At 37.9% G+C, this 25,372-nt stretch overlaps 3 protein-coding genes across 4 annotated transcripts; 1 reads left to right on the top strand and 2 right to left on the bottom strand.

The window, feature by feature from the left end:
* Positions 1 to 6,801: 6,801 nt before the first annotated feature.
* LOC115974262 (probable E3 ubiquitin-protein ligase ARI8) lies at positions 6,802 to 8,960 on the top strand. Its single transcript, XM_031094526.1, has one exon. The coding sequence runs from the start codon at positions 7,009 to 7,011 to the stop codon at positions 8,629 to 8,631; it is 1,623 nt and encodes a 540-aa protein (XP_030950386.1). The 5' UTR covers positions 6,802 to 7,008; the 3' UTR covers positions 8,632 to 8,960.
* Positions 8,961 to 9,535: 575 nt separating this feature from the next.
* Positions 9,536 to 15,068, bottom strand: LOC115974261 (mediator of RNA polymerase II transcription subunit 18). Of its 2 annotated transcripts, XM_031094525.1 has the most exons (7): positions 14,777 to 14,975; positions 14,514 to 14,585; positions 11,927 to 12,026; positions 11,156 to 11,213; positions 10,688 to 11,044; positions 9,968 to 10,098; positions 9,536 to 9,752 (listed from the first exon to the last, which is right to left on the bottom strand). In XM_031094525.1, the coding sequence occupies exons 2-6, from the start codon at positions 14,547 to 14,549 to the stop codon at positions 9,996 to 9,998; spliced, it is 654 nt and encodes a 217-aa protein (XP_030950385.1). In that variant the 5' UTR covers positions 14,550 to 14,585; positions 14,777 to 14,975; the 3' UTR covers positions 9,536 to 9,752; positions 9,968 to 9,995. The 2 variants fall into 2 exon arrangements, with proteins under 2 accessions (XP_030950385.1, XP_030950384.1); XM_031094524.1 differs by having other exon boundaries at positions 9,536 to 10,098; positions 14,777 to 15,068.
* Positions 15,069 to 23,307: 8,239 nt separating this feature from the next.
* Positions 23,308 to 24,248, bottom strand: LOC115956984. Its single transcript, XM_031075242.1, has 3 exons — positions 24,215 to 24,248; positions 23,873 to 24,006; positions 23,308 to 23,734 (listed from the first exon to the last, which is right to left on the bottom strand). The coding sequence occupies exons 1-3, from the start codon at positions 24,237 to 24,239 to the stop codon at positions 23,510 to 23,512; spliced, it is 384 nt and encodes a 127-aa protein (XP_030931102.1). The 5' UTR covers positions 24,240 to 24,248; the 3' UTR covers positions 23,308 to 23,509.
* Between the last annotated feature and the right edge of the window lie 1,124 nt (positions 24,249 to 25,372).

The following is a 25,372-nucleotide window of genomic DNA, read 5'->3' as shown; positions in this document are numbered from 1 at the left end:
ACATACCTTGGGTAAATTGATATCTTTTAATCACTGTTCTAAGTATTAAACATAATTTTAGCTATGCCTAGCTCCTCGGACCACATGCTTTGGAAAAATTAATAATCCCTGACATCTATCTAAGTATCAAACAGAACTTTGGGCATGTTTGACTCCTCGGACCACATACCTTGGATAAGTTGATATCTTTTAATCACTGTTCTAAGTATTAAACAGAATCTTAGCTATACCTGGCTCCTCAAACCGCATGCTTTGGGAAAATTAATACTTCCTGACATCTATCTAAGTATCAAACAGAACCTTGGTCATGCCTGACTCTTCGGACCACATACCTTAGGTAAATTAATATCTTTTAATCACTGCTCTAAGTATTAAACAGAAAATTAGCTATGCCTGGCTCCTCGGACCACATGTTTTGGAAAATTAATACTCCCTGACATCTATCTAGGTATCAAACAGAATCTTGGTCATGCCTGACTCCTCGGACCACATACCATGGGTAAATTGATATCTTTTAATCATTGTTCTAAGTATTAAACATAACCTTAACTATGCCTGGCTCCTCGGACCACATGCTTTGGGAAAATTAATGCTCCCTGATATCTATCTAAGTATCAAACAGAACCTTAGTCATGCTTGGCTCCTCGGACTACATACCTTGGGTAAATTGATATCTTTTAATCACTGTTCTAAGTATTAAACAGAATCTTAGTTATGCCTGGCTCCTCAGACCACATGCTTTGGAAAAATTAATACTCCCTGACATCTATCTAAGTATCAAACAGAACCTTAGCTATGCCTGGCTCCTTGGACCACATGCTTTGGATAAATCAGTGTCCTTTAATCACCAATACTTCATATCATTTTTGACAAATGTCCAAACAAAACCTCAGTTCATCCCACATACTTAAGGTAAAACAAATATCTCTTATTAATTACCTAAATGTCAAATATGATCAGCTTCTTTAAACAACAAAGATCTTCATAGTGGTAACAAACTCACTTGCATATTCATGAGCATCACTTAAAGCATTTACAGGCTTACCAGTATTTGTTTAAGAGTTGATTATCCCTTTGCTCCATTAAACTTATCAATAAGTAAAGAGCAGAGTAGGTTTAAACTAGTACACATATTATATTACTGTGTATGTTCTTAAAAGTTAAAGTTATGTCCTGCCGAGGTAATGGACTTAGTGGGTTTTAACTTATTTTGCAGCTGACCATATGAGATGAGATAACTTGTTTGTTACTTACATAGATTAGTAAGAAGGGGTTTACCCCATTGTTACCTTTATTAAGTATTAGATAAGATAAAAGTTATATCAACACTAATATAAGAATCATAGAAATAAAGAAAATATACACAACTTTCATTAATCAAAGCCTTCAAGCTAGGTAGATAGAGTACAAAATAAGCAACTTCCTTACAAACTTTGGGAATTAAAACAAAAGTTTCAAGTAAAAGAAAAAGAAGAAAAATAAACAGACAAAACGAAAAGAAGAACTACACTAAGTCTACTTCTTTTTTATTACAAGCTTTTCCTTTGGAGGGCCCCCAATGGGCTGAGCAGATGCAGCTTCTGAGGCCTCAAGGCCCTTGCTCGCAGGATTAGATTTGGCAGGCAGGGGCAGAGAAGCCAGACAATCTCCATTGTTTTAGATGCTTCTTTTTCTATATGAGGGTCCTGGGAGGTAGTTGGGCGTTTCACGGCATCAGGGGCCACCCCTTGATTGGTGTTCTTTTCTTTTTCAGTAGCCCCGGGCTGCTCAGCCTCCTCGGAGAGGTTGACAGAGGAGGTTGTAACATTGATTGTGCTGTCCTTGCTCACCTCTGCCACCTTGGGCTCGGCATAAATCCTCGGAACAAAGGGAACAGACTGCTGGATGGCAGGAGGTAGTAGACGTTCTCTGCCTTCCTAAGCGCAGATAAAGTCTCAACTCCGGCCTGGTTGAGAGCTTCATACCACGTCTGGGAGCAGTAAGTCCTACATACCCCCGGGACCTCAGCCCTAAAGGCTTCCTCGGTCCCTACCATTTCGACATTATACCTATCCTGCTCAGCCTGATCCCAAGCCCTCTCTGCTTGTGCCTTTGCCTTCTCGACCTCCTCCAATTTCTTCTTAAGCGCAACGATTTGAGTTTTAGAGGCGGCCAGCTGATCCTCGGCGTTGCGAAGGAGCACCCTCTAGCTCTCAGCCTGTTTTTCAGCACTATCAAAAGCTGCTACTGCACTTTTTCTTTCTCTCTACTCTTCCAGTAGTTGTTTCTTGAGCTCTTTATTGCTCTGCTCGGCCACATTGAAGGCCTCCACAATGGAGTTACGCCTTCCCTCCTCTTCCTTCATTTGCCGATGGTAGTAGTTGGTAATCTCCTCTGCTCGGAAGGAGGCTTATACAGCCTGCTGAAGAAAGAAAGGGGGTTTAGAAAAGGAAAGTAAGTAAACCAATTAAAGGAATGAAGGAGAAAGAGAAGAAGAAGGGGTTAAGTAGAAGACATACCATGGCGAGATACCTTTTGAGGCTAAGGAAGACCTTATGCCTCCTCATTGATCGCAATCAGCCATATCCTTGGGGAGTAGCAAAGCCTGCTCCACTGCATCGGCCACGTAGTCGGCAGTTCCCCCCTGGAAGTCTCTAATAGAGGCAGTGGCTAACAGAGGTGCCCCATCCATCATTGTAGTAGGAAGACAAGCTAGGGGCATATCTTAAGGCTCACTCCTTCTTTCAGCCCCCTTTTGCCTCATTTTAATTTTCTTGGCCACTTTTTAGGCCTCATCCTCTTGGGAGGGGTGGGTTTTTCCAGTGTCCATCACCTTCTTGCCTTTAAGCTCCCTCTTCCTCTTTAATCTAGCAGGTTCAAGCTGGAAGGGAAAGGCAGGTGGGGGGGTGGGAGGCTTGGACTGTGCAACCTTCCCCGGCACATCCTTCCCCCATTGGGACTCCAGCAAGTCCTGGAGATTGGACCTTTGCTTGTGCTGGATTGCCATCTCATTTATTAACGAACTAAATGGAAGGCTGAGATCAAAAGTTGAAGATTCTGGGAACCAAGCTCGGTTGAAGACCTCAAATTCGTCCTCGGAGTCAAGTACGTCAACTACTTCTTCCTCTTCAGTGCTGGCAAGGTGGGAAGAAGTGGCTACTCTGGTGGCTTGTGATGGTGGCGAGGCTACCTTCAGTATGCCCTCAAGTATAGGATCAGCAGCGTGTGTGCCTTTTGGAATAGGGCCGGAGAGCAGAAAACCTGAGGCTGCTATGCTGATTCATTGTAGCTGAGGATCTCTAGCTTTGATGACACACTTAGGCGCCAAAAAGCTCTTGGAGATCAGGACATAGTCCAAAATCAAATGAGCTGCTCTGAGCTGGCTGTCTGTGTGGACGAAGATCTCGACCATCAAGATCTTGTCCAAACTTACTCAGTTTACAAGGTTGAAGTTGGGCGTAGCAGCGTGTGGGTATACAAAGTCATCAACAAGGACAAAAGATTCATTCATTAGCAAAGTGCAAATCAAAGGAAATATTTGGGTAAACGAGAGTTAAGGAACAAGAGAAGGGTATAACTTTAAAATTGAGAATTTAGACTTAAAACCCCACCTGGTTTCCCCTCCCTCGTCGGACAAAGGAGGCCATCATGCCACTCCCCTGATAGGATCAAAAAATCCTTTTTCAGGTCTTTATTAGAGTCGAGAAGGCATTTGATAAGCCTAACCTCAGGGTACCTAGATTTCAGGTAGTACCCCTGTCCGATTAGGTGGTGGAGGTTGTAAATCCAGTTTACATCATGATAGGTAAGGCCTAAACCCATTCTCTCATTTAGGACGTCGACACAACTTAGGATCCTAAACATGTTGGGAGCACACTGGGTGGGAGCTAATCTATGGGCTTTAAGGTAATCCCTAGTGACCGTGCCTATAAGGATTCTCATCCCCCCTTCTATGAAAGCGATCATTGGGATTACCACTTCTCCCTCCCGCCTATCTTCAAACCACTGCCCTTCCTTACAGTACCTCATACCTACCCTAGGAGGGATCTTGTACCGAACCCTAAAGTTCTCCATTCCCTCCTCAGACTTTACCAAACTCTTGAATCTATCCATTTTTGGAAAGGGTGGGAGAAACTAAGAAGATTGAGAAAGGGAAGTGGAGACGAAGAGGAAAGAACGCAAAGAGAAGAAGAGCGTATAGAAAAATAAAGAGTAAAAGTTCGAGAAGACTTATAGAAAGAATAAAGGGGTCCTCGGACAAGCCTTTGGTATTTGTAAAGGGCTTAAGTGAGTTGGAAAGGTGAGCAAGTTCAAGGTATGTGCGCTGGAATGGTATGAATGCTAAAGTGAGAGGAGAAGTTGATTTGAAGGGTATTTATATCAAAGAGAGAGCTACAGAGCGGGAAAGTTCCTGCCCAAGTCCCAGCAGAGTTCTCAGCCGTTGGATTTGCATCACACCGTAAAATGTAGGGCATATGAGGCCATCAAAATTTAATGAGGAGCGCATCTCGTAAGCAGAAGCGTCAGGAGCGTGTCTCGGGTAGTTAAAAAGGTGTTTGCGCAGACAGGAGTGATGCGTGATAGGCACAGATTAACTAAGGTGACATTGAAATCCTCTTTTCTTGTAAAGGAGCCAGAAAGAAGAATCCCGAGGGGCTATTGTAGGGATATTGGGCCCAGAAGTTCTTTATCTATTTATATATTGGGGCTGTGGCCTAATCTGAGGATGAGAGTTTGTCTGAGGAAGAGATATCTTTGTCAGAAGAGACTGCAATAGTAAGTAGAGAGATCAGTCTTGGTCATAACAGCTCAAGGGGGTAGGCCGAGGATAAGCACATCCTCGGCTAACTAATACCGAGGTCTGAAGGGGTTATCTGTCGTCTCGGATAACGTTCCAGGAAGTTCCATTGGTGTAAATATGTATTGCAGTGAGATCAGACTAGGAGAAGTCCTAAAAATATCTTAGGAAAAAGTTGCTGCATTCGCATTAAATGCACTACAGCTAACTCTCTAGCCGCATTAATGTGAAGGTGATACTTGAACAGTGGATTTTAGTGTTCAGCTACTACATAAGGACTTATAGGGAGTGCTGATGGGACAAGTATCAACATCGACTGTCTGGCATGCACATGGAAGGTGGAGACGAAAAGGAGAGACAATATAAAAGAAAAAGGAGGCAATGAGACAAAGGGGATTGGAAAAGAGAGAAAATTACTGTAGTATCTAGAACTGACTTTGTAATCAAACCGGAAAGATATACATAAGAACAGATCTCCTCGGACTTTGCCGATGACGATTTTCTTGATTATAAACTTGTTCATTTACATATTCCTTTCATCTAAACCTATTTTCTAGTTAGTCTAATTCATTAGAGCCCAGTTTTCCAACTCATTCTCTACAAATTCATTGTTTTGGGCTTTTTGAGCCTAAGTCCATTCATACATTGGGCTAAGAATTCAAATCTGATCCTTACATTAACCATTTGATGTTAACCAATATAATTATTAAATTCAATACTTTTTGTTTAATTATGACCTAAATATGGTCAATTAGTTTTGTAAATCAAACTAACATAAAATATTCCTATAACATAAAAAATTAATTAAATTCAATGAATCCTAATATATTAGATTCCTGTATTTCACAATTTTTAAATATCAAAATATAAATTAGGGAAATGTAAACGGATGCCTTATGGGCATTTATTAGTTAATCATTATATGAAAGTTTTTATAGGAAAAGAAAAGGAATAGGAAAAAAAAAAAAAAAACAATAGTGTATGTTTGGTAACTGTTTTTTTTTTTTTTTCCTTATTTTCTATTTCCAAAAAATTTTTTCTATTTTTTAAACTAAAAAACTTGTTTGACAACCCAAAATGGACAAAAAAACAAAACCAGTTCTTAAAACTCAATTTGTAAAGGAAACTAAAAACATGCAAAATGCTGTTTTTTTGTTTATAATTTTCAAAAGTCAATGAAAATATACATTTAATTTAATAAATGTATCTCATTTAATGAGTTAGTATTAGAGTTCAAATTTTAGTAATAACATATTTTAGTATTTTCTATTTTTTCTTCAAAAAACTATTTTTTTTTTTTTAATTTCAACTAACCTAATATGTTTTTGATTTCAAAAATATAAGAAAATTGTTTTTTATTTATATTCCCAAAACAAGTTTTTGAAAATAGAAAACAAAAACTGTTACAAAATATAACCTTAATATTTTGACAATTTTATCTATTTTCTATAAAAGTGATATAAAAACTTTCCTAGAATAATTTGTTAATAACTATCTTAAGATACTCGTTAACAAAATCATATAAATTATAGAAAATGACCTATTAATATATATTTCGGGCAAGTAGGATTTGCAACTATTTATAATTTTATAAAAAAAACTTAAATAAACCCTAATATTTTTTTCAAAACATTTTGTATACCTTCACTTTTTTCTTTCTTTCTTTTTTTTTAAGTAAAACATTTTTGTTTCATACAAGACTTGTACATATAATTCTAGGACGATATAAAAAAGTTTATAATTTTTGCCACAATTATTCTAAACGGAATATTATAATTGATAGTATGTACTTTTATATAAACCAACACTTTTTCTTCACCACTTATAATTTGACACATAGTCAATTATGATAAAAATTGTGATTTTATATGTAGTCATAAAATTTTTAACCTTTTACTGTTGGTTTTATTTCCCCGGTGACTTTTTAATATTCTTTTTTGGGACTAAGAAAGGAATCGTAATCGATAATACCAATATGTAGTATATTAGCATCTAAACTCTTTTTCAAGTGGGCTGCTATTTTCGTGAAAATCTCTCACTCCTTTTGTAAGGCATTTTGATCAGTAAAGTGTTCTTCAACAAAGTACACACCCAAACTGGCCAAACACAAACCCAAACCCAAACCCAAACACAATACAACCTTTACTCTCTCTCTCTCTCTCTCTCTCTCTCTCTCTCTCTCTCTTTTGTTAGGGTTTTCGATTTTCCCTCAAAGCTTTGATTTTTAAGCCATGGAGTCCGGCGACGAGATCAACATCGGTAGCGACAATGAGGTCAACGATTATTACGGCGAAGATGCAAACAACACTGACTGTAACTATGACTCGTTGATCAAAGAAGAGGATTCCATGGATTCTGATTCCGATAGTCCTGTTGCTAAAAGGCCTCGTCTTGAAGGTCCTCCAGACCGAAACTACACGGTGTTGAAGCAATCAGATATACGTGAACGCCAAGAGAACACTATTGCAGAAGTTGCCACGGTTCTCTCTGTATCAAAAGCCGTCGCAACAATTTTACTCCGTCACTATAATTGGAGTGCTGTTAAGGTTCACGAGGCATGGTTTTCTGATGAAGATCGAGTCAGAAAAAACTTGGGTTTATTACCCATCATCGAATTCCCACTTGACAGTACTGAAGTCAAGTGTGGAATATGTTTCGATTTGTTCCCAACACGCGATGAAATTGTCTCTGCCGCATGTGGTCATCCTTATTGTGTCGAATGTTTTCGAGGTTATATTAGGACTTCGATCAACGATGGTCCTGGATGTTTGATGCTGAGGTGCCCGGACGTGTCTTGTTCTGCGGTTGTTGATCGAGACATGGTGAATAGTTTGGTTTCTGAGGAGGAAAAGCAGAAGTATTCGACTTATCTGTACAGGTCTTATGTTGAGGAGAATAAGAAGATCAAGTGGTGTCCTGGTCCGGGTTGCGAGCACGCAATTGAGTTCGATGATAATCAAGGTTGGGATGTGACTTGTGCTTGTGATTTTAGTTTTTGTTGGAATTGTGTTGAGGATGCTCATCGACCTGTGGATTGTGAAACTGTGGCTAATTGGATGGCAAAGAATGATGATGAGTCCGAAACCAAGACTTGGATATTGGCTCAAACAAAGCCTTGTCCCAAGTGTGCAAAACCAATTGAAAAAAACGAGGGTTGTATGCATATGACATGCCATTCACCTTGTCGTTATCAGTTTTGCTGGATATGCCTTGGTGATTGGCATAATCATATCAACTGTAATGGTTATAAGGAAGACAAGAGAAAAGAGGTAGAAGAGGCAAAGAGACATGTGCAAAAGTACAATCATTACTATGAAAGATGGGCAGCTCATAACTTGTCAAGGCTAAAAGCTGTTTCAGACTTGGGTAGAGTGCAAACCGAGCAGATTGAGCAGCTTAGTGAGATACATGGCAAAACCCAAATTGAGCTGGGGTTCATAGCGGAGGCTTGGCAACAGATAGTTGAATGTAGAAGAGTGTTGAAGTGGACCTATGCATATGGGTACTATCTGCCTGAGGCTGAGGATGCTAAGAAGCAGCTTTTCGAGTTTTTGCAAGGGGAAGCAGAGGCTGGTCTTGAAAGGCTTCATGGATATGCTGAGAAGGAAGTGAGGCAGTTTCTTAATGCTGATGAGAGATCAGTAAATTTCGAAGGGTTCGAGTTAAAGCTGAAGAGCTTAACGGGAGTTACCAAAAATTACTTTGAGAAGCTGGTTAGAGCATTAGAGAATGGCCTATCAGAGGTGCAAGAAGCTGGCAAGAGTTATATGGAAGAGCATTGGTATTGTGATCGGTGTACTTTTGCCAATTCCTGGGAAAATGTAACTTGCGAGATGTGTCACATGCACCAGTGAAAGACATTTCAGCATCTCTTTGTGGTGAAAGGGAAGCACTGGTACTGTATATTTAGTTTCTGTCTATTTCCAAGTCTAAATAATCTATTGTAGATCCATCAAGTTGTTCTTTGTAAAGCCGCATTGGTCTGTTTCTCCGATTATCATTTGACGTTTTTAATGGTTTTACAATCTATCCTTTGGGAGAGCATCTCATGCTTTGAGATATGTGAACTCCCTAATTAGGCTTTTGGTTGTATTTAGGTGAAAATAATTTTTATCTCCTTTATTCCAATTTCCATGTATGCTCTGTTTGTACAATTTTGTTTAATTAGTTGTTTGTCCTCTCACCTTCACTTTCTTCTTCCAATTAAGGGCGAAGATAAGTTATATTTATGTACCATTACAGAGCAAGTTATATATATGTGCAGATACAGTACAAATACGTGCATAGCATTGCACATGAAAAAAAAAAAAAGATTTGTTTATTTTAATTTTAGATAATTGCTTTGAAAAACCTATAGATCGAGGTCATATTTAAACTCATCAAAATCATCATCTTAATTATTAATGAAACTTGCAGGGTTTTCTTATTTACACCCCAAAAGTTTAATGGGTAAGAAAAGAGAGAGTAGTGGAGACCAGAGGAAGATAAGTCGATTATCATATACAGAGACTCATGCCCACCCAATTTTTTGCAATTATTTTATACCCTAGTAATGTAATGATATTTTGTTTTGTTTATATGTTTTCACAATCCCTAGTAATGTAATGATATTCACGAGTCACCAGTAAGTAAAATAATGATGTTCCAAGGATATATGTAATTTTCTTTTTTTAGAAGACTCTGTCACAGGTAATGTAATTTAATGATATATGATGTTCCAAGGATATATGTAACATACCTGAAACAAAACTCTCATAATTTATAAGGACAAAACTTAAGAACAATCCATTCATTATTGTGCGTTAGTTTTCCAATTAAACTCAACTATAGATCAGTACAAAAAACCTGGTCCTTGAGAATGCCAATAGAATAGGACATGTAAAGTACACTCTGTTCTCAGTTGTGGCCGCATGAAGTCATTCTTGAATGAAGGTTTTGGATACCTAATAAAAACTTTCCTTTCAAATTCTTCCATCTGTGGGAAATGATAAAGAAATGGACTACTGAAGTCAATTTAACTACCAAAGTAAAGAATTCAATCTTTTCAAGTTGATTAGCAGAAGCCTCAAAAAAAGCATTTAAATTTTACAACTCTCATTTCTAAACAAAGACCCTACAAAGGCTTCATATAGTTACGAAAATACTACCAACTTTTACAGTTTCGCCAGCAAATTCATCATAAATACATAACTTTCAACTCTTGTAATTTACAACCCCACTATAAGGTTGTACCCCCACCATCTGACATAAGAGATGCAGCAGCAGCAGCAGCAGTTGGAACAACTCCTGTTGAAATTCCCGGTTTTGACAAATGCAGGAGCCTGAAATATAAATGCCAGAAGTTCACAGATGTTACTGTTGGACCAAAAAGTTAAGTGCTACAAAATTTCAGGACAGGCAAGTTCAACCTTGATCTTTATTATTATTTTTTTCAGTAGTTACAAGGGAGGGTGTATTTAAACCCAGGACGTCTTTTTAACAACAAGAGGTGTCAATCAGTTGAGTTACAAGGCTCATGGCAAGTTCAACCTTGATCTTGATTATCCTAACCTTTGTTTTTTTGGTTGATAAAGTTGATTATCCTGACCTAACAGATGTCCGGAACCACATTATCTAAAAGCATATCATAAATGCCACGCCAAAGATTTTCTCATAAACCACTATTTAAATTTTAAACTATGCTGAAAAGTTCAAATCCCCCCCCCCCCCCCCCCTCAACTATTGAAATATATATGCACTAAAGGGTGATGGCCCAATTGTCCCTTTAAAAGAATAGAAGTTCATGGACTGAGTAATCTGGCCAGTTAACAAGTGTACACCAGTGGTCCTAGGCTTAAAATGCAATATGCAGGATGGCTAAGCGTAGCAAGCTTCCTAACTATGCATTTTAAGAGTGATAAAAGCTCTTACGGTGCAAGATATTCGCAGAAAGATGACACTGCAGAAACAACTTCAGTATAATTTTCAGCAGATGCGGGGGCTGTCACTTCAACCACCTGTATTCCCGGAGTTACAGGCACAGCCTCATCAGTTGCATGTAGTTTCAGCATCTTATTAACTGAGGACACAGTAACAGTGATTTGAGCACCCCTTTGGAAATGGAAGGCAAATCCCACTCTTAGCAGCTCATGGTCTAACTTGTAGCCTAGTGCATAAAATAAGCGGAGCACATTCTTGCTGACTTTGCTTTCCACCATGGTCCTTACTAGAACTGAAATTTGCTCAGCACCTGCACCCCTCATTGCACCTCCTATATGTCTAACGGTCCTACAAAATTTATTTTTAACACTCAAGCACAATAATATGCACAGGTGCAAACACAAACACACGTACAAAATTTAATAAACATGATGGGAAGGGGAAAGATCCAAGTTTTACCATGTGGGTTCAGGCTGCTCAAGATCGCATAAGAGTCGAACCTCTGAAGCTACAGCCCCTAAAAGAAAAAGAACATAGAAAAAAGAAATAAAGGAAAGAGAACTAAGGAGAGGGAGAGAACTTCTAAACCCATTGATATGCTTTTTATTTGAACTACTACTAATAAGGAGTCAGATAACAAACATCCTCAGAAAATCATGACAGGCTCTTAATTATGTATAAAACTTACTTATCGGGGGGTGGGGGGAATTACATATAAAATGTGGTCATATTTAGTATGCATCTATATATGTAGATGACCAAGGTAAGCTTTCACACCCCAATTCTTTTTCTCTTTTGTTTTCTTTCATTGTTAGGTGGCTGAGTAGCCAACAATGACCTTAGCCACCCTGCTTATTGCATTTTAAGCATGACATGAAACATATTAAAAATAATAAACAATAAAGATCAACTTATGTGTCGCACCTAACTTTCACGGGAGAAATTCATTGCCTTCAAAATTGTATCAAAACTTCATAACATGGAAGCTAAATGAACAATAAATATGAACCAAGAATAGAGTCACAAAGTGAAAGAATCAAATAGGTGACCAATGTGGGTCAACATTGTATCAAATAACCACTGAAGGATATTTCATTGCCTTCAGTATAGGCTTACAAAAGGTTAAGGACCTATTCCAAGTTGACCTGATTAGTTTGTCGCATGAACTATCAAAGCTTGACCTAGACACACAGCTCCATATCAGAAAGAAATATACGTATATAAACTCACCAAGGTTTGGGCCACTTTTAAGGCATATTTCATGGATCCTCAAGCGTTCTTTAAGAACACCACAAAGACCCTGAAGAAGAATTTCGAGGGCCTCAACATGCTGCAAAAATGTAAATCATGTTTAAGACAACTTGAAATACCATCGAACCCTTTTTTTTCCAAAAATTAAAAAATAGAGAAATGATTAAAAAAAAATTTTGAAGGGTCAGCAAAAAGAAAATAGGAGCTGATAATCATCATCGGCAAGTCGTGGACATTAAAAATGATTTTAATTATATAAACAATAAAATAAATGACCAACAAAAGGACTTATCAAAAAAAGAAAAAAGAATAATTACATATAACCCACCTGTGGCTGTGGTTTGGCCTGATTTCATTTTGTCATTTGTGGTTTGAAAATTGTCACTTTACCCACCTTGTCATTTGTGGTTTAACTCCATTACGCAGCCATAACTTCCAGCTCACTCTTTTCCATTATAAAAACACATTTTAACTAAAACTTAACTTAAAACGAATCAAACACCTCTATCAAAATATTTTCACTCACCTTGTCACCCAAAAAAGGACCCCCCCCCCCCCCCAACTAACATTGGCTGCAAAATGGATAAAGCTTTCCAAGTGAGGCACAAAGCAAATTGGTTCTCTCTTACCAGGTCCCACAACAAGTTCATTATTGCTCTTTTATATGTTTGTGTGTGTGTGTGAGAGAGAGAGAGAGAGAGATTTTTGAAGAGTCGGATTGTGTTGGTGAGGACTTTGTACATTTGGAAAAGAGAGGCTAAGAAAATTGAGCGTTGTCATAGAACAAGCTCGACCTACAGTTACAAACACTACGAGATTTAAGATTATTGGTTTTAGCAAGAGATTTAAGATTCCTAAAAAGTTTTTTAATGACTGTTTAAGTATAGCCGTAGATTGTTTCTCTTATTTTTGTGACAAGATAAGAGAAAGTTCTTGTACAGAGGCTGTTCGATCTGTTCTAAGTTATTTTTTAAATTTAAAAAGTGTTTTCTAACAGAAAAGAGTGAGGTGGGTTATGGCTGCATAATGGAATTAACCTTAGGTGGGTAAAGTAACAACTTTCAAACCACAAATGGCAAAGTGAAATTGAGCCAATCTAGAGGTGGGTAATATGTAATTATCCCAAAGAAAAATAAAGGACTAACAAAAGGAGGTAAAAGTTTTGCAACATAGAATGTTAGTAGGCCAACAAATTCAACTTGTTTAAATTTGAATATAAGCTCTTCAATCTCTAGATTCTCTACAAAGCTTAAGCATGTCCCATACAATGCAGAAGTTAACACCAATTATATTGATAAACAAGACAATGAATTGAACCCAAACCAAAACCAATGGTGTGTGACATTCTACAGGAACCTTCCATTTTGAGCCAACAAGAGAGTGGTATACTTTTGTCCCTTCTTTCTTTCTCTAGCAAAAGATTGAAATAATTGAGAACTGCACCTTGATTTTTTTTTTTTGGATAAGTGAGTTTTGGTCCCCATGAGAGATTCAAATTAATGACTTCCACTTCATGAGGCATGATCCCCAACCAATTGCTACCATTTGGGGCAAGCATTGCATTTAGAATTAAGAGAAATTTCAGAAATATTTAACCTATGAAACATAGATTACCCATACCTCAAAGCTACATATGGTAGCTTCAAATTTCAGAATACTTACAGCAAAAAATTTCTCGAGTTTTCCAACACCACCAGTAGCCCAAATGTTGTATTAATTACAAACTTAAAGTTAAAATATGATTTTGTCTATTGTAAGGAACCCTTTTTTTCTTGGTAATTTATTGCTCTCTTTTTTTGGTAGAGAGAAGGAGGGGGGGGGGGGGGGGTGAGGTTCCTAAGGACCAACAGGACTCAGTTTGTAAATCATCCTACTACCTCTCTTTTGGAATTGCATGTAACATTCTACTCCACCTTGTGCATATATTATTCGAATACATGAGGTTACAATCACCAAAAGTAGATTAGTGTATATCACAGCCTATTTAAGTGTAAAGAAGCCTAAGCGAAAATTGACATCAACATCTCCCCATAGAGGCGGGGTTATAGAAATTTCAACGACTTCAGGATCTCATGATGATCTTAAAGTAAGATACTTCTACCAATCAATGAATTCAAATCAAGACAGTGTTGCTAAGTGGTTATAGCATTCTCATTCTTTAAATTAGTACAAATATGTATCCATTTCCCCGCTTGAACAACTTCATCATCCTCTACACTACTAAAAGTCAATACAACAACAACCAACCATTAGTCCCAAGATTTGGGGTGGGTTATGGATCCTCAACAAACTACTCAACATCAGTCAAATGTATTATTCTTTTCCCCCCAGTCTATTATATTTGAAGTCATACTCTCTGTTACTTCCTTAATTGGCATAACATATGTGTCAACTAAAACTTTTTTATACCTATGTTGTTACAGAAATTGTTAGATAGATGAAAATAGAAGTTTATGGCTCCTATAAATTGGCAAAACACTATAAGCATTCAAAAACGAAATCAATGCAAAAATCACAAGGAACAATTAGAAAGAAAGGGACCCTTTATTTTATTTTGAAAACTTACCTGTGTCTCTATAATTCCCTGAACCACGCACTCCATCCAAATTAGCTTTAAGTTAATATCTCCAGCACATTCCTAACCCAGTAAGACAATCAAAAATTGGAGAATAAATTTCATAACAAAGTCAGAAATCCGAACCTACACTAACAAAAGTGATGGGTATATCATCAACTTATATTATGCTAGATTGTTCCGAATTCAACATTTATAAACATGAATCGAGCAGTTTTAGATTGTGAGGAAATTTAGAAGAAGAAAAAACTTACCTTAGTTTTTCAATGTGGTGCCAAGCCTAGGGGGCTAGCTCCTAGCTCCGGTAAGATGGACGGAATTTGGCCACCGGAGGAGAGTTGGGGTAGACTGTGGTGGTGGTGGTGGGTGACAGAACTGTGAAGGCGGAGAGTAGAGAGAGAGAGAGAGAGAGAGAGAGAGGACAAAAGAGAAGAAAACGGTGGACCGAGACAAGTACTTATTTTATTTTCCTCTATTTTTTTTTTTTTTTTCTTTACGACAACACGATGTCGTTTTTTCTTTGTGGGCAGAGAGAGAAAGAGAGAGGGGAGGAGAAAAAAGTGTGGGATTTTAAAATTTTAATTGCAAGTTTGCAACAAGTAATCCAAGGTTAAAACGAAATTAAAATTTCAAGAGAATTCATATAATTTATTCATACATACACGGCACACATGCATCATATCATATTATATACTTACTATATAATAAAAGTTGGGCTTAGAAGTCATGGTTGCGTCAAACGGTTATTCTCACTAATTAGTAAATTAATTTTATATTATTTGTTAGGATATATTTCCTCAAATTAAGGGATAATATTTAAAAATTGTTTAATTTAGGTAAAACTTTATTATTTAAATTTCAACATATTTAAATTCTATTTAAACTTCTTCTCAAAAAAAGAAAAAGAAAATTCTATTATAAAAAAATATTAAACTTAAGCCCTTGTTTGGGAGGAGGAAAAGAAATTGAATGAAAAAAATAATTTTAGAATATTCTTTTATTCCCTTATTTCAGAGTTTTAATGGAAGGAATAATATAAAGTTTATTCCCTTGTTTAGGAGTTTAAGTGGAAAAAGAATGGAATGTGTAGTGTAAGGACACAATTCTTTTGCGGCCCAATAATGATGTTGGGCTCGCAAATGAAAGATCCCTCATAATATGATTTGTAGAGAGTAGGCTTGAAAAACTAGCCGTTGGTCACGGGGCGGTGCCCGGTCTTGGTTTTGGAGGAATTCATGTAGAAAAAGGAGTTGGGCTTGAACATTTAAGCCATACGGCGTCGCACCCTATGGGATGGGACTCCTCGGACTTGATCCGAGGACCATTAAGGTCTTACCCCGGTTACCCAACGATGGGCTTTTTCGGTGAAGTCAGGTGTTGTTGAGGTGTTCTCACCCATGTAGTCTTTCTTTTTTGGAGGTGGGATGGGCCTCTCTTACCAGATTCACTTATTTCTTCTTTTATACCAGCCTGTGTTCGCTGTCCTTCGTCCACGTGTAGGGTCAACCTTTACAAGACTGACATTTGTCCCATCAGTCCAATCCCAGAATTGTTGGGGATGGTTGATAAAGCTGAAGAATACGGCTCTGTCAGGTGCAGAGTCTTATCTGGGAAGGGTAGTAAGGATAACTTCCCCCAAGATATTTTAGATCTCCTTACAAATTTGTTCCTATATCTCTTTTTTACCCCTCTTCTCAATGAAGCTTCGGGTCTGTCGAGGACTAGACTGTCCTCGGCTGCGTCTCCGGGCCATTTTTGCCTTATATTATTAAGCTCGGGCCATCACCTTTTTCGGCTTGGGCCTTTGGACTCCCCATGAGCAAGTGGGCCTGGCCCATAAATTATTGGGCCCCACAATAGCCCCTCAAAACTCTGCTATCCGACTTTTTGGTTGGAAGGGAGGGTTTTGGTAAACCCGGGCCTTTAGTATGGCTTATTTAATTCAGCCCTGCATTAATGTGGGCGGTTTTCCACCTGTCCAGGAAACTCACCGGTTTACAAGGTATTCCCTTTAATTTGCTTGTGACCCGCTCCTGCCGTTTGGCTGTCCAAGACGCGCCTTTAATGACTTCCCTTTACGAGGCTCATTTACGTCCGGCGGCTCATCTGGTGAGGTAGGGAAGTGGAACGGACACATCTTTATTCTTCAGATTCTTTTGGAAACCCGAATGAATTTAATACCTTCCGTTTTGCCCTTCCTATAAGAAGGCAAGTAGGAAGCCATCACTTTCGTGCAAACACCCTTCCATCTTTCTGAGATCTGAAACCCTCAACCTCCCTTAACGTTCACTTAACCCAATTGTTATTCCCTACATCAGAATACGTTTACTATAACGAGTGATGAAGGAACCATACCCCTCCTCAAAACATCATGTTCTAATAAAGCTCAAAATGGCTCGGTCAGGGTAAGGATGGCGGTGACTTAAGATTTGCCCCACCTCCCTTTCAGCCAAAATCCGAAGCAGGGGCTCGTCACGTCAAACTTTCGTCGTGACTGAGTCGAGAACACCCACTATCAGCACCACCCGGCTCCTCATGAGCATACCTAACATGGCACCAGTGTGTTAGGAGTCAGGACTGAGGCAGGGGCCAAGTGCCTCTGCTTCTTCCTCTCTTTGTTCACTGGTGCCCTCCTCCGCCTTCCTCTCTTAGTCTTCCCAGCACCAGCTCCGTCCTGGTGCTGTCCTTCTCCCTCTTTTGTTCCTCTCTCTTTCTTTTCATCTTTTCCCCTCTTCTTCTCCTCCTTCTCTTACTCATGTCCTCCATCTTCTTCATTCATCTCCTCCATCTTCTTCTTCCTTCTTCTTCAAATTCTTCTTCCTTCTCCTTCATCTTTTTCCAAAGAAGGTTCTTCTTTCGATATGAGCAATACTGAGACAGAGATTGGAGAGACTTTGAAGACGAGTTTAAAAGACACCTGACTGTTTACTTATCTGTACTGCGAATGTTAGTGTTGCCTCGGCAGCTCACCTTTTGTATAGGCTTGTTTGAGCCCCTTTTTGTACGTTGTAATAATTTTTCATATTAATAAAAATTGTTGTTATTTTACTTCGCATGTTTTGTCTCTATGTTTTTACAAACTTGCAAACGCTGCTCGGCATAATAATATAGCATTTGAATCGATGACAACTAAGGCCAAAATACTTGCTAATAAAAAGAAGTCACCACAACTTTAACAGAATCGCTTGACTTAGCAACGCGTACCTGTGAATAACGATACTTGCCCGAAGCAATGCCGAGATTAGAACTGGATGATCTATGCGGGGTAGGAAGTAATCGTTCGAAGACATATCACCTGCAAAAATGAACAGCCCCCTTAGGCTACCGAATAGTGGAGTGCCCCACCATCATCCTAACACTTTTATTGGCCTTAACATTTCAGTATCTGAGCCGGGGACTTTTCCCATCCGAGCAGTTATAAAACTTGTAACTTTCCTCTCCTTTTTTTTTTTTACTTGGTTTCCCCATAGGCTTGAGTCCGAGGACCATGCAAGGCTTTGGTTCTGTATAAGACTTGTAGGATTTCTTTATTGTACTCGGTTTCCCCATAGGCTTGAGTCCGAGGACCATGCAAGGCCTTGGTTCTGTCCAAAACTTGTATTTTTCCTTTTTTGTACTTGGTTTCCCCATAGGCTTGAGTCCGAGGACCATGCAAGGCCTTGGTTTTGTCCAAAACTTGTAATTTTCTTTTTTTTTGTACTTGGTTTCCCCATAGGCTTGAGTCCGAGGACCATGCAAGGCCTTGGTTCTGTCCAAAACTTGTAATTTTCTTTTTTTGTACTTGGTTTCCCCATAGGCTTGAGTTCGAGGACCATGCAAGGCCTTGGTTCTGTCCAAAACTTGTAGTTTTCTTTTTTTTTTTTTTTTTTTTTTTTTTTTTTTACTTGGTTTCCCCATAGGCTTGAGTCCGAGGACCATGCAAGACCTTGGTTCTATCCCTGGGCCCCTATGCTAAACGGGCCTGGGCCGCGAATTTACTGGGCCCATAAATTAGGAGGTATCTCCGTAGTCTTAGGTCACGCGATACTTTTTGGCGTCCCAGTGTTCGAGGTGCGCCTTCACGAGACTCCTTTAATCTCAGGGTTGCAGACGGCATTGGAAATCGAGCCGGAGACATTTTGTCTGTAGCGTTCCTTGGGACGCTGCGTGAATTAAATGCCACCACCTTATCTTTTAAATAAATAGGAGAGAAAGTTGCTTTATCTTCGCACAAATCCTTCAGTCTCCTCTCCCAGTACATCATGTTTGAGGCGAGGGTTGGAGTAAAGGAACTCTCTCCGCCACAAAGGCGCCGTGTCCTCCTAAGACTCCAGATAGTGAGGTACCGGTAAAGGAGGCATAAATTCAAGAGAATATTCCAGTTCGACAGAGGAGAAAGGGTGTTTCTCCCTCTTTTAGTCAAAATCTGAAGCAGGTTCTGTTCATGCCAGAATTTTGGTGTGTCAGAAGAAAGATTCTCCGCCTCCAGCACCTCTGCCTTGTCGCAGGCAAATTTTTAGTGAAGGCTCCTCAGCTTCCGGCTCCCTGCATCTTTCCCTCAGCGGTGTGAGGCTTAAGTCGGGTTCTTTTGCTGCCTGAGTTATGGGCGTGCAAAAGCATTGAGGAGGAATAAGATCTCGAGGCAGTAGCCAACCTCTCCTCTGTGCTACCTCCTCGGCTTTATCTTTACTCTCTTGTATCTTTCTTTACTTACGCAGTTAGCTTCAATGTAAGCTTGTTTCAGCTTTTCAATGTACACTGTACTGTTCCTTTGTCTTAATAAAAGATGTGTCTATTTCTTTATACATACTTTTCTTCTCCGCAACAACTACTTTGCGCATGAATATTAAATGTAAGCTTGCCCTTAATGATATTCCGGGCATAAAAATGCCTTAACACAGATTCCTACTGGTTTAAACTCACAAATATTATCAAGTATAACAATGGTAATCTTCAATAAATTAAACTCTTGAAACTAACCGGGATAACCGTTGAATGCTGCGCGATGCATGCTAGACCAATGTCCGAGAACGATAAACTCTAAATAATTCGTCCGAGAGGGTAGCCGAGTAGCGAGGGACTTTGATTGTGCTTTTGGGTAATATATTGCACCGTATCACATCAGTTCCTTTGGTGCTGCAGATCCGAAAGCAGACTTGAGAATCCTCGCTATTTAGGAACTAACCCCATTGTTAATGGAGAGTTTTCCTCGGACAAATCCTAAAGTGCATGTAATGTAGTTTTTCCTTACAAGTAGTTGGTTTCCCCATAGGCTTGAGTCCGAGGACCATGCAAGGCCTTGGTTCTGTCCAAAACTTGTGCTTTTTTTTTTTTTATGTACTTGGTTTCCCCATAGGCTTGAGTCTGAGGACCATGCAAGGCCTTGGTTCTGTCCAAAACTTGTGCTTTTTTTTTTTTATGTACTTGGTTTCCCCATAGGCTTGAGTCCGAGGACCATGCAAGGCCTTGGTTCTGTCCAAAACTTATGTTTTTTTTTTTATGTACTTGGTTTCCCCATAGGCTTGAGTCCGAGGACCATGCAAGGCCTTGGTTCTGTCCAAAACTTATGATTTTTTTATGTACTTGGTTTCCCCATAGGCTTGAGTCCGAGGACCATGCAAGGCCTTGGTTCTGTCCAAAACTTATGATTTTTTTTTTATGTACTTGGTTTCCCCATAGGCTTGAGTATGCCTTGGTTCTGTCCAAAACTTGTGCTTTTTTTTTTATGTACTTTTCCCCATAGGCTTGAGTCCGAGGACCATGCAAGGCCTTGGTTCTGTCCAAAACTGTGCTTTTTTTTTTATGTACTTGGTTTCCCCATAGACTTGAGTCCGAGGACCATGCAAGGCCTTGGTTCTGTCCAAAACTTGTGCTTTTTTTTTTTATGTACTTGGTTTCCCCATATGCTTGAGTCCGAGGACCATGCAAGGCCTTGGTTCTGTCCAAAACTTGTGCTTTTTTTTTTATGTACTTGGTTTCCCCCATAGGCTTAAGTCCGAGGACCATGCAAGGTCTTGGTTCTGTCCAAAACTTGTGCTTTTTTTTTTGTATGTACTTGGTTTCCCCATAGGCTTGAGTCCGAGGACCATGCAAGGCCTTAGTTCTGTCCAAAACTTGTGCTTTTTTTTTTACTTGGTTTATTTTTTAACCATAAGCCCCTATACCGGGGCGGGGAAAGTTGACTTGAGGCCGGAAGCCCCTAGAGATGCCCACGCCCTTGGCACTGCAAGGCGTAGCCCCTAGCAGAAGTTTATGCTAGAGCAGCAACTGTATGTCGCCGGAGACGGGGGAAACCCCAGGAATTTCTGCTTGCTAGAGAGTTGACTCCAACGCCACCCGCGCCAACGCGCAAGCTTCCCACAGACCGCGCCAATTGTAAGGACACAATTCTTTTGCGGCCCAATAATGATGTTGGGCTTGCACATGAAAGATCCCTTACAATATGATTTGTAGAGAGTGGGCTTGAAAAACTAGCCGTTGGTCACGGGGCGGTGCCCGGTCTTGGTTTTGGAGGAATTCATGTAGAAAAAGAAGTTGGGCTTGAACATTTAAGCCTTACAGCGTCGCACCCTATGGGATGGGACTCCTCGGACTTGATCCGAGGACCATTAAGGTCTTATCCCGGTTACCCAACGATGGGCTTTTTCGGTGAAGTCAGGTGTTGTTGAGGTGTTCTCACCCATGTAGTCTTTCTTTTTTGGAGGTGGGATGGGCCTCTCTTACCAGATTCACTTACTTCTTCTTTTATACCAGCCTGTGTTCGCTGTCCTTCGTCCACGTGTAGGGTCAACCTTTACAAGACTGACATTTGTCCCATCAGTCTAATTCCAGAATTGTTGGGGATGGTTGATAAAACTGAAGAATACGGCTCTGTCAGGTGCAGAGTCTTATCTGGGAAGGGTAGTAAGGATAACTTCCCCCAAGATATTTTAGATCTCCTTACAAATTTGTTCCTATATCTCTTTTTTACCCCTCTTCTCAATGGAGCTTCGGGTCTGCCGAGGACTAGACTGTCCTCGGCTGCGTCTCCGGGCCATTTTTGCCTTATATTTTTGAGCTCGGGTCATCACCTTTTTCGGCTTGGGCCTTTGGACTCCCCATGAGCAAGTGGGCCTGGCCCATAAATTATTAGGCTCCACATGTAGAAAGGAATACTCAATTACTCATTCCTCTTTATTTATTCAAAATTTCAAATTTTCATTTCCTCCAAAATTGAGAGAAATTGGAGGAAATGGAATTAAATTTAATGAATTTATTACTAAAACTCCTAAAATACCATTATATATTTAGCCGCATATTTTAAAATACAGGTCATAAAATAATTTCATTAAATTTTCTCTATGTTATTCCTAAACAAAGTTACTTACCTTTTCTATTCCATTTCCTTGTACCAAACGAAGATCCCAAAAAACAACCTACATTTTCTTTCTAAAATTTAAATAAATAAATAAATAAAAACAAGATTTTGATTTCTATTTCAACTAAAAGTCTATTATCAATATTTCAAGAACAACTAATTAATAAATTAATTTTATACATTTAAATTTCAACAAGTTTAAATTTTATTTAAATTAAAAGTCTATTATAAAAAATTCTAAACCTAAATCTTTGACAGCAACTTACATTTTCTTTATATATATATATATATATATATATAAAATAAAAATAAAAACTTTTGACTTCTATTGCAACTAAAAGTCTATTATCTACATTTTAAGAACAACTAATTAGTAAATTAGTTTTATATTATTTGTTATGATATATTTCCTCAAATTAAGGGATAATATTTAACAAATGTTTTATTTAAATAAAATTAAAAGTCTATCATCAAAATTTTCTAATTAAACTTAAATTCCACACAACTCACGTTTTTGTTTTTGTTTTTTTCTTCAAGTTACATCTTATTAATTTAATATTTTATTAGGATATTAAACTACAATACTCTTGACTAAGGAATAATATTTAACAATAATTTAATTTAAATAAAACTTTATTATCTAAGTCATCCCTATAATTAAATTCCACACAATACACCCCACATTGTTGTATTTTTTTCACTTTTTTCTTTTCTTTTCAAAATGCAACTTACGCTTAAGTTTTAATCTAATAAATCTATTTTACTTATTGTTATTTACTTCTGAATTTGCGTGCAAGATATTATGCTAAAAAAAGTTTATCATAAAGAAACAAAATAATGGACACTCAAAATAATGGACACTCATTTAAGTTCTTGGTTCCCTTATGTAAGTTTTAAATTATTTTACTTTCATGAATTAGTAAATTAATTTTATTTATGATATATTTTCTCAAATTAAGGGATAATATTTAACAACTCTTTAATTTAGATAAAACTTTATAATTTAAATTTCAACAAATTTAAATTCTATTAAAACTAAAAGTCTATTATAAAACCCACTAAAAAAAAATCTATTATAAAAAAAATCGAAACTTAAATCCCAAACAACAATCCATGAAAAAAAAAAAAAAAAAAAAATTGACTTCTACTCCAAGATGTAACTTGAAACAACTTTAAAAATAAATAAAAGACTAATAATATATTTACTTTTTTTTTTCTTGAATTAATAACATATTCACTTTTCCATTGAAATGAATGGTACAATATAATGGCATCATGCGCGTTATTCACGTACATGGCATATCTCACTATTACTTAGAAAATAAATAAGGATGGGCTATTACACGAATAAATTAAACACTTGTTCAAGAAGATCAAAGGTTGATGGCTATCAGTGATGGGACCTTTTATGGTTGGGAACTACAATATCTGTAAAGGGCTTAAAGACACTCTTTTATGCTTCTTCCTCTGTGTATGTATAATCTTACATAACTCTCATAAACGCAGGGATTCCCTGCTTTCTCTAGTTAGATATATATATATATATATACACACACACAGTTCATTCTAATAAAAGAATATTGTGTGATGAACCATAACATTTCCTTTTGAGGCCTGTAATATATTGATCCATGTATGAATTCCTATTGCTTTACAAATCTTCCATAGTACTTCCGACAGAGAGTTTAGAGAGAAGGTAGATGCAAGCCGAAGAAATAAACACAGCCCCGGCAACACATGCAAGATCCAACCCCGTAACCACAGGTACACTCTTTAGCTTGTCCAACACTCCCACTTGAAGTATCATCATCACAGCATGGCCGATTTTCGATTTGGCTTGAGAAACTGATTGCATCCCAACCCATGTTGGTATTGACTGAAATAAGATACAGAAATCATGTAATTAATTAAAGTCACAAACACATTGACTAAGGACATATAATTATGGTCATAAAATATATATATATATATATATATATATACTACTTTGAAATTGTTCTGGTAAGTTAATTACCTTCAAATAGAAGAGTCCAAAGAAGTTTGATTCCGAAAGCCCTGACCCCTTTTCTTTCATTGTCTTTGTTCCAACAAACATGACGTACAAGCCCATCCCGAAAATAAGCATGGCGGTTCCTACTAGGAACATGTCTGCAAGAATGATAAACTGATAAACATATAGCTCAACAATATATAGAACCGCATAGAACAAGTAAATATGAAATATTTGTGTATTATTATTATTATTTTTTTTTTTGTCTAATTCAAACTATTAAATGGATTCCTTTAAAATAGAGTCATTTTTTAACATGTACCAAACGGATTTGATTATGCATGTGTATAAAATTGAGAGATATACCTATGGCTTCAATAAGTAGCTGCATCACATGTCCTTGATCAGACTTATGTGACAACGTATGGAAGTATTGGAGATATGCCTCTAGAATGGTAAAACAACCCTGCATGCAATTTATAATGTCTTTGTCATTATTGGAAAGAAAAATATACGTATAAAAGAAAGAAAAAAAAGTCATAGTCCAAAACTTTTGCTGGAAAAAGAAATAAGCCGTTACCTCAACGAAACATACCCTGAACCAAGTAAAGTCCCCGCAACAGCAAATAATGTAAAGAATCGACAATCAATTATAGCCTGCACATTAGCCCAAAACAAAGAAGGAAAAAAAAATTTGGATTTCAATGTGTTGTGAAATATGCAAGCTAAATACTCTGTTAATGAAAAACAAGCAGTCCTCGGAAATTTCAATTATCACCTAACTTGAACCTGCTTAGATTCATCAATTAGATATCCATGAATTTTTTATGACCCCATGAATATTAAGCTTCATACTTCATCATGAACAAGTAACCCCACAAATGAAGAATTACAAAACAGGTACATGAGTGTGAGTTTAGACTTTGGATGCAATTTTTCTCTAACTGATTATTTGCTGAAAGTTGAGTAAAAGTATAATTATATACGGGTGAGTTTTTATTTTATTTTTATTTTTTTAATATATTTTCATTGAAAATACTAAAAAATATTAGTTAAATTACAAGCTCAAGTTTAAGAGCATCCCCATCCCAAAATCCTATCCTATCCTATTTTACCATCTCAAAAAGCTATTTTATTAATTATACCATATCATTTTATAATACTCCCAACATCCCAACTTTTATTTCTTTTGTTACTTTATTTAAATATTCTTTTTTATTTTTTTTACTGTTTCTCTCTCTCTCTCCCTCAACCAACTTCAGCAAAACCCGTTAAAACACTACCACTCACATCCCATCTAACCCACCAGACACCGGCCAGCAACCACCACCACCACCACCATGCCAACTTGCATACCCATTAAAAAAACCACCAAACCCACCAACAAGAACCACCAACAACAACAACAACAAAAAAAACACACTCACACACAAACCACCAGACATCGGCCACAAAAACCACCAGATACCGGCCATAAAAACCACGCCAAAAAAAAAACACACACACACACACACAACAACAACC

Source organism: Quercus lobata, chromosome 2 (genome assembly GCF_001633185.2).
Source record: "Quercus lobata isolate SW786 chromosome 2, ValleyOak3.0 Primary Assembly, whole genome shotgun sequence".
In the NCBI taxonomy this organism is placed as follows: domain Eukaryota; kingdom Viridiplantae; phylum Streptophyta; class Magnoliopsida; order Fagales; family Fagaceae; genus Quercus; species Quercus lobata.
This window is presented reverse-complemented; position numbering and strand designations above follow the sequence as displayed.

Bases quoted from the DNA above. Each gene is read 5' to 3' on its own strand.
- LOC115956984 (XM_031075242.1), bottom strand. From the start codon at position 24,239: ATGCAGCTACTTATTGAAGCCATAG. The intron at 24,007-24,214 runs GTATATCTCTCA...TCATTCTTGCAG, and splicing joins GCTACTTATTGAAGCCATAG to ACATGTTCCTAGTAGGAACC. The intron at 23,735-23,872 runs GTAATTAACTTA...ATCTTATTTCAG, and splicing joins TTGGACTCTTCTATTTGAAG to TCAATACCAACATGGGTTGG.
- LOC115974262 (XM_031094526.1), top strand. From the start codon at position 7,009: ATGGAGTCCGGCGACGAGATCAACATCGGTAGCGACAATGAGGTCAAC.
- LOC115974261 (XM_031094524.1), bottom strand. From the start codon at position 14,549: ATGGAGTGCGTGGTTCAGGGAATTATAGAGACACAG. The intron at 11,214-11,926 runs GTGAGTTTATAT...TTTTTCTTTTAG, and splicing joins TAAAAGTGGCCCAAACCTTG to GGGCTGTAGCTTCAGAGGTT. The intron at 11,045-11,155 runs GTAAAACTTGGA...TAAATTTTGTAG, and splicing joins GAGCAGCCTGAACCCACATG to GACCGTTAGACATATAGGAG.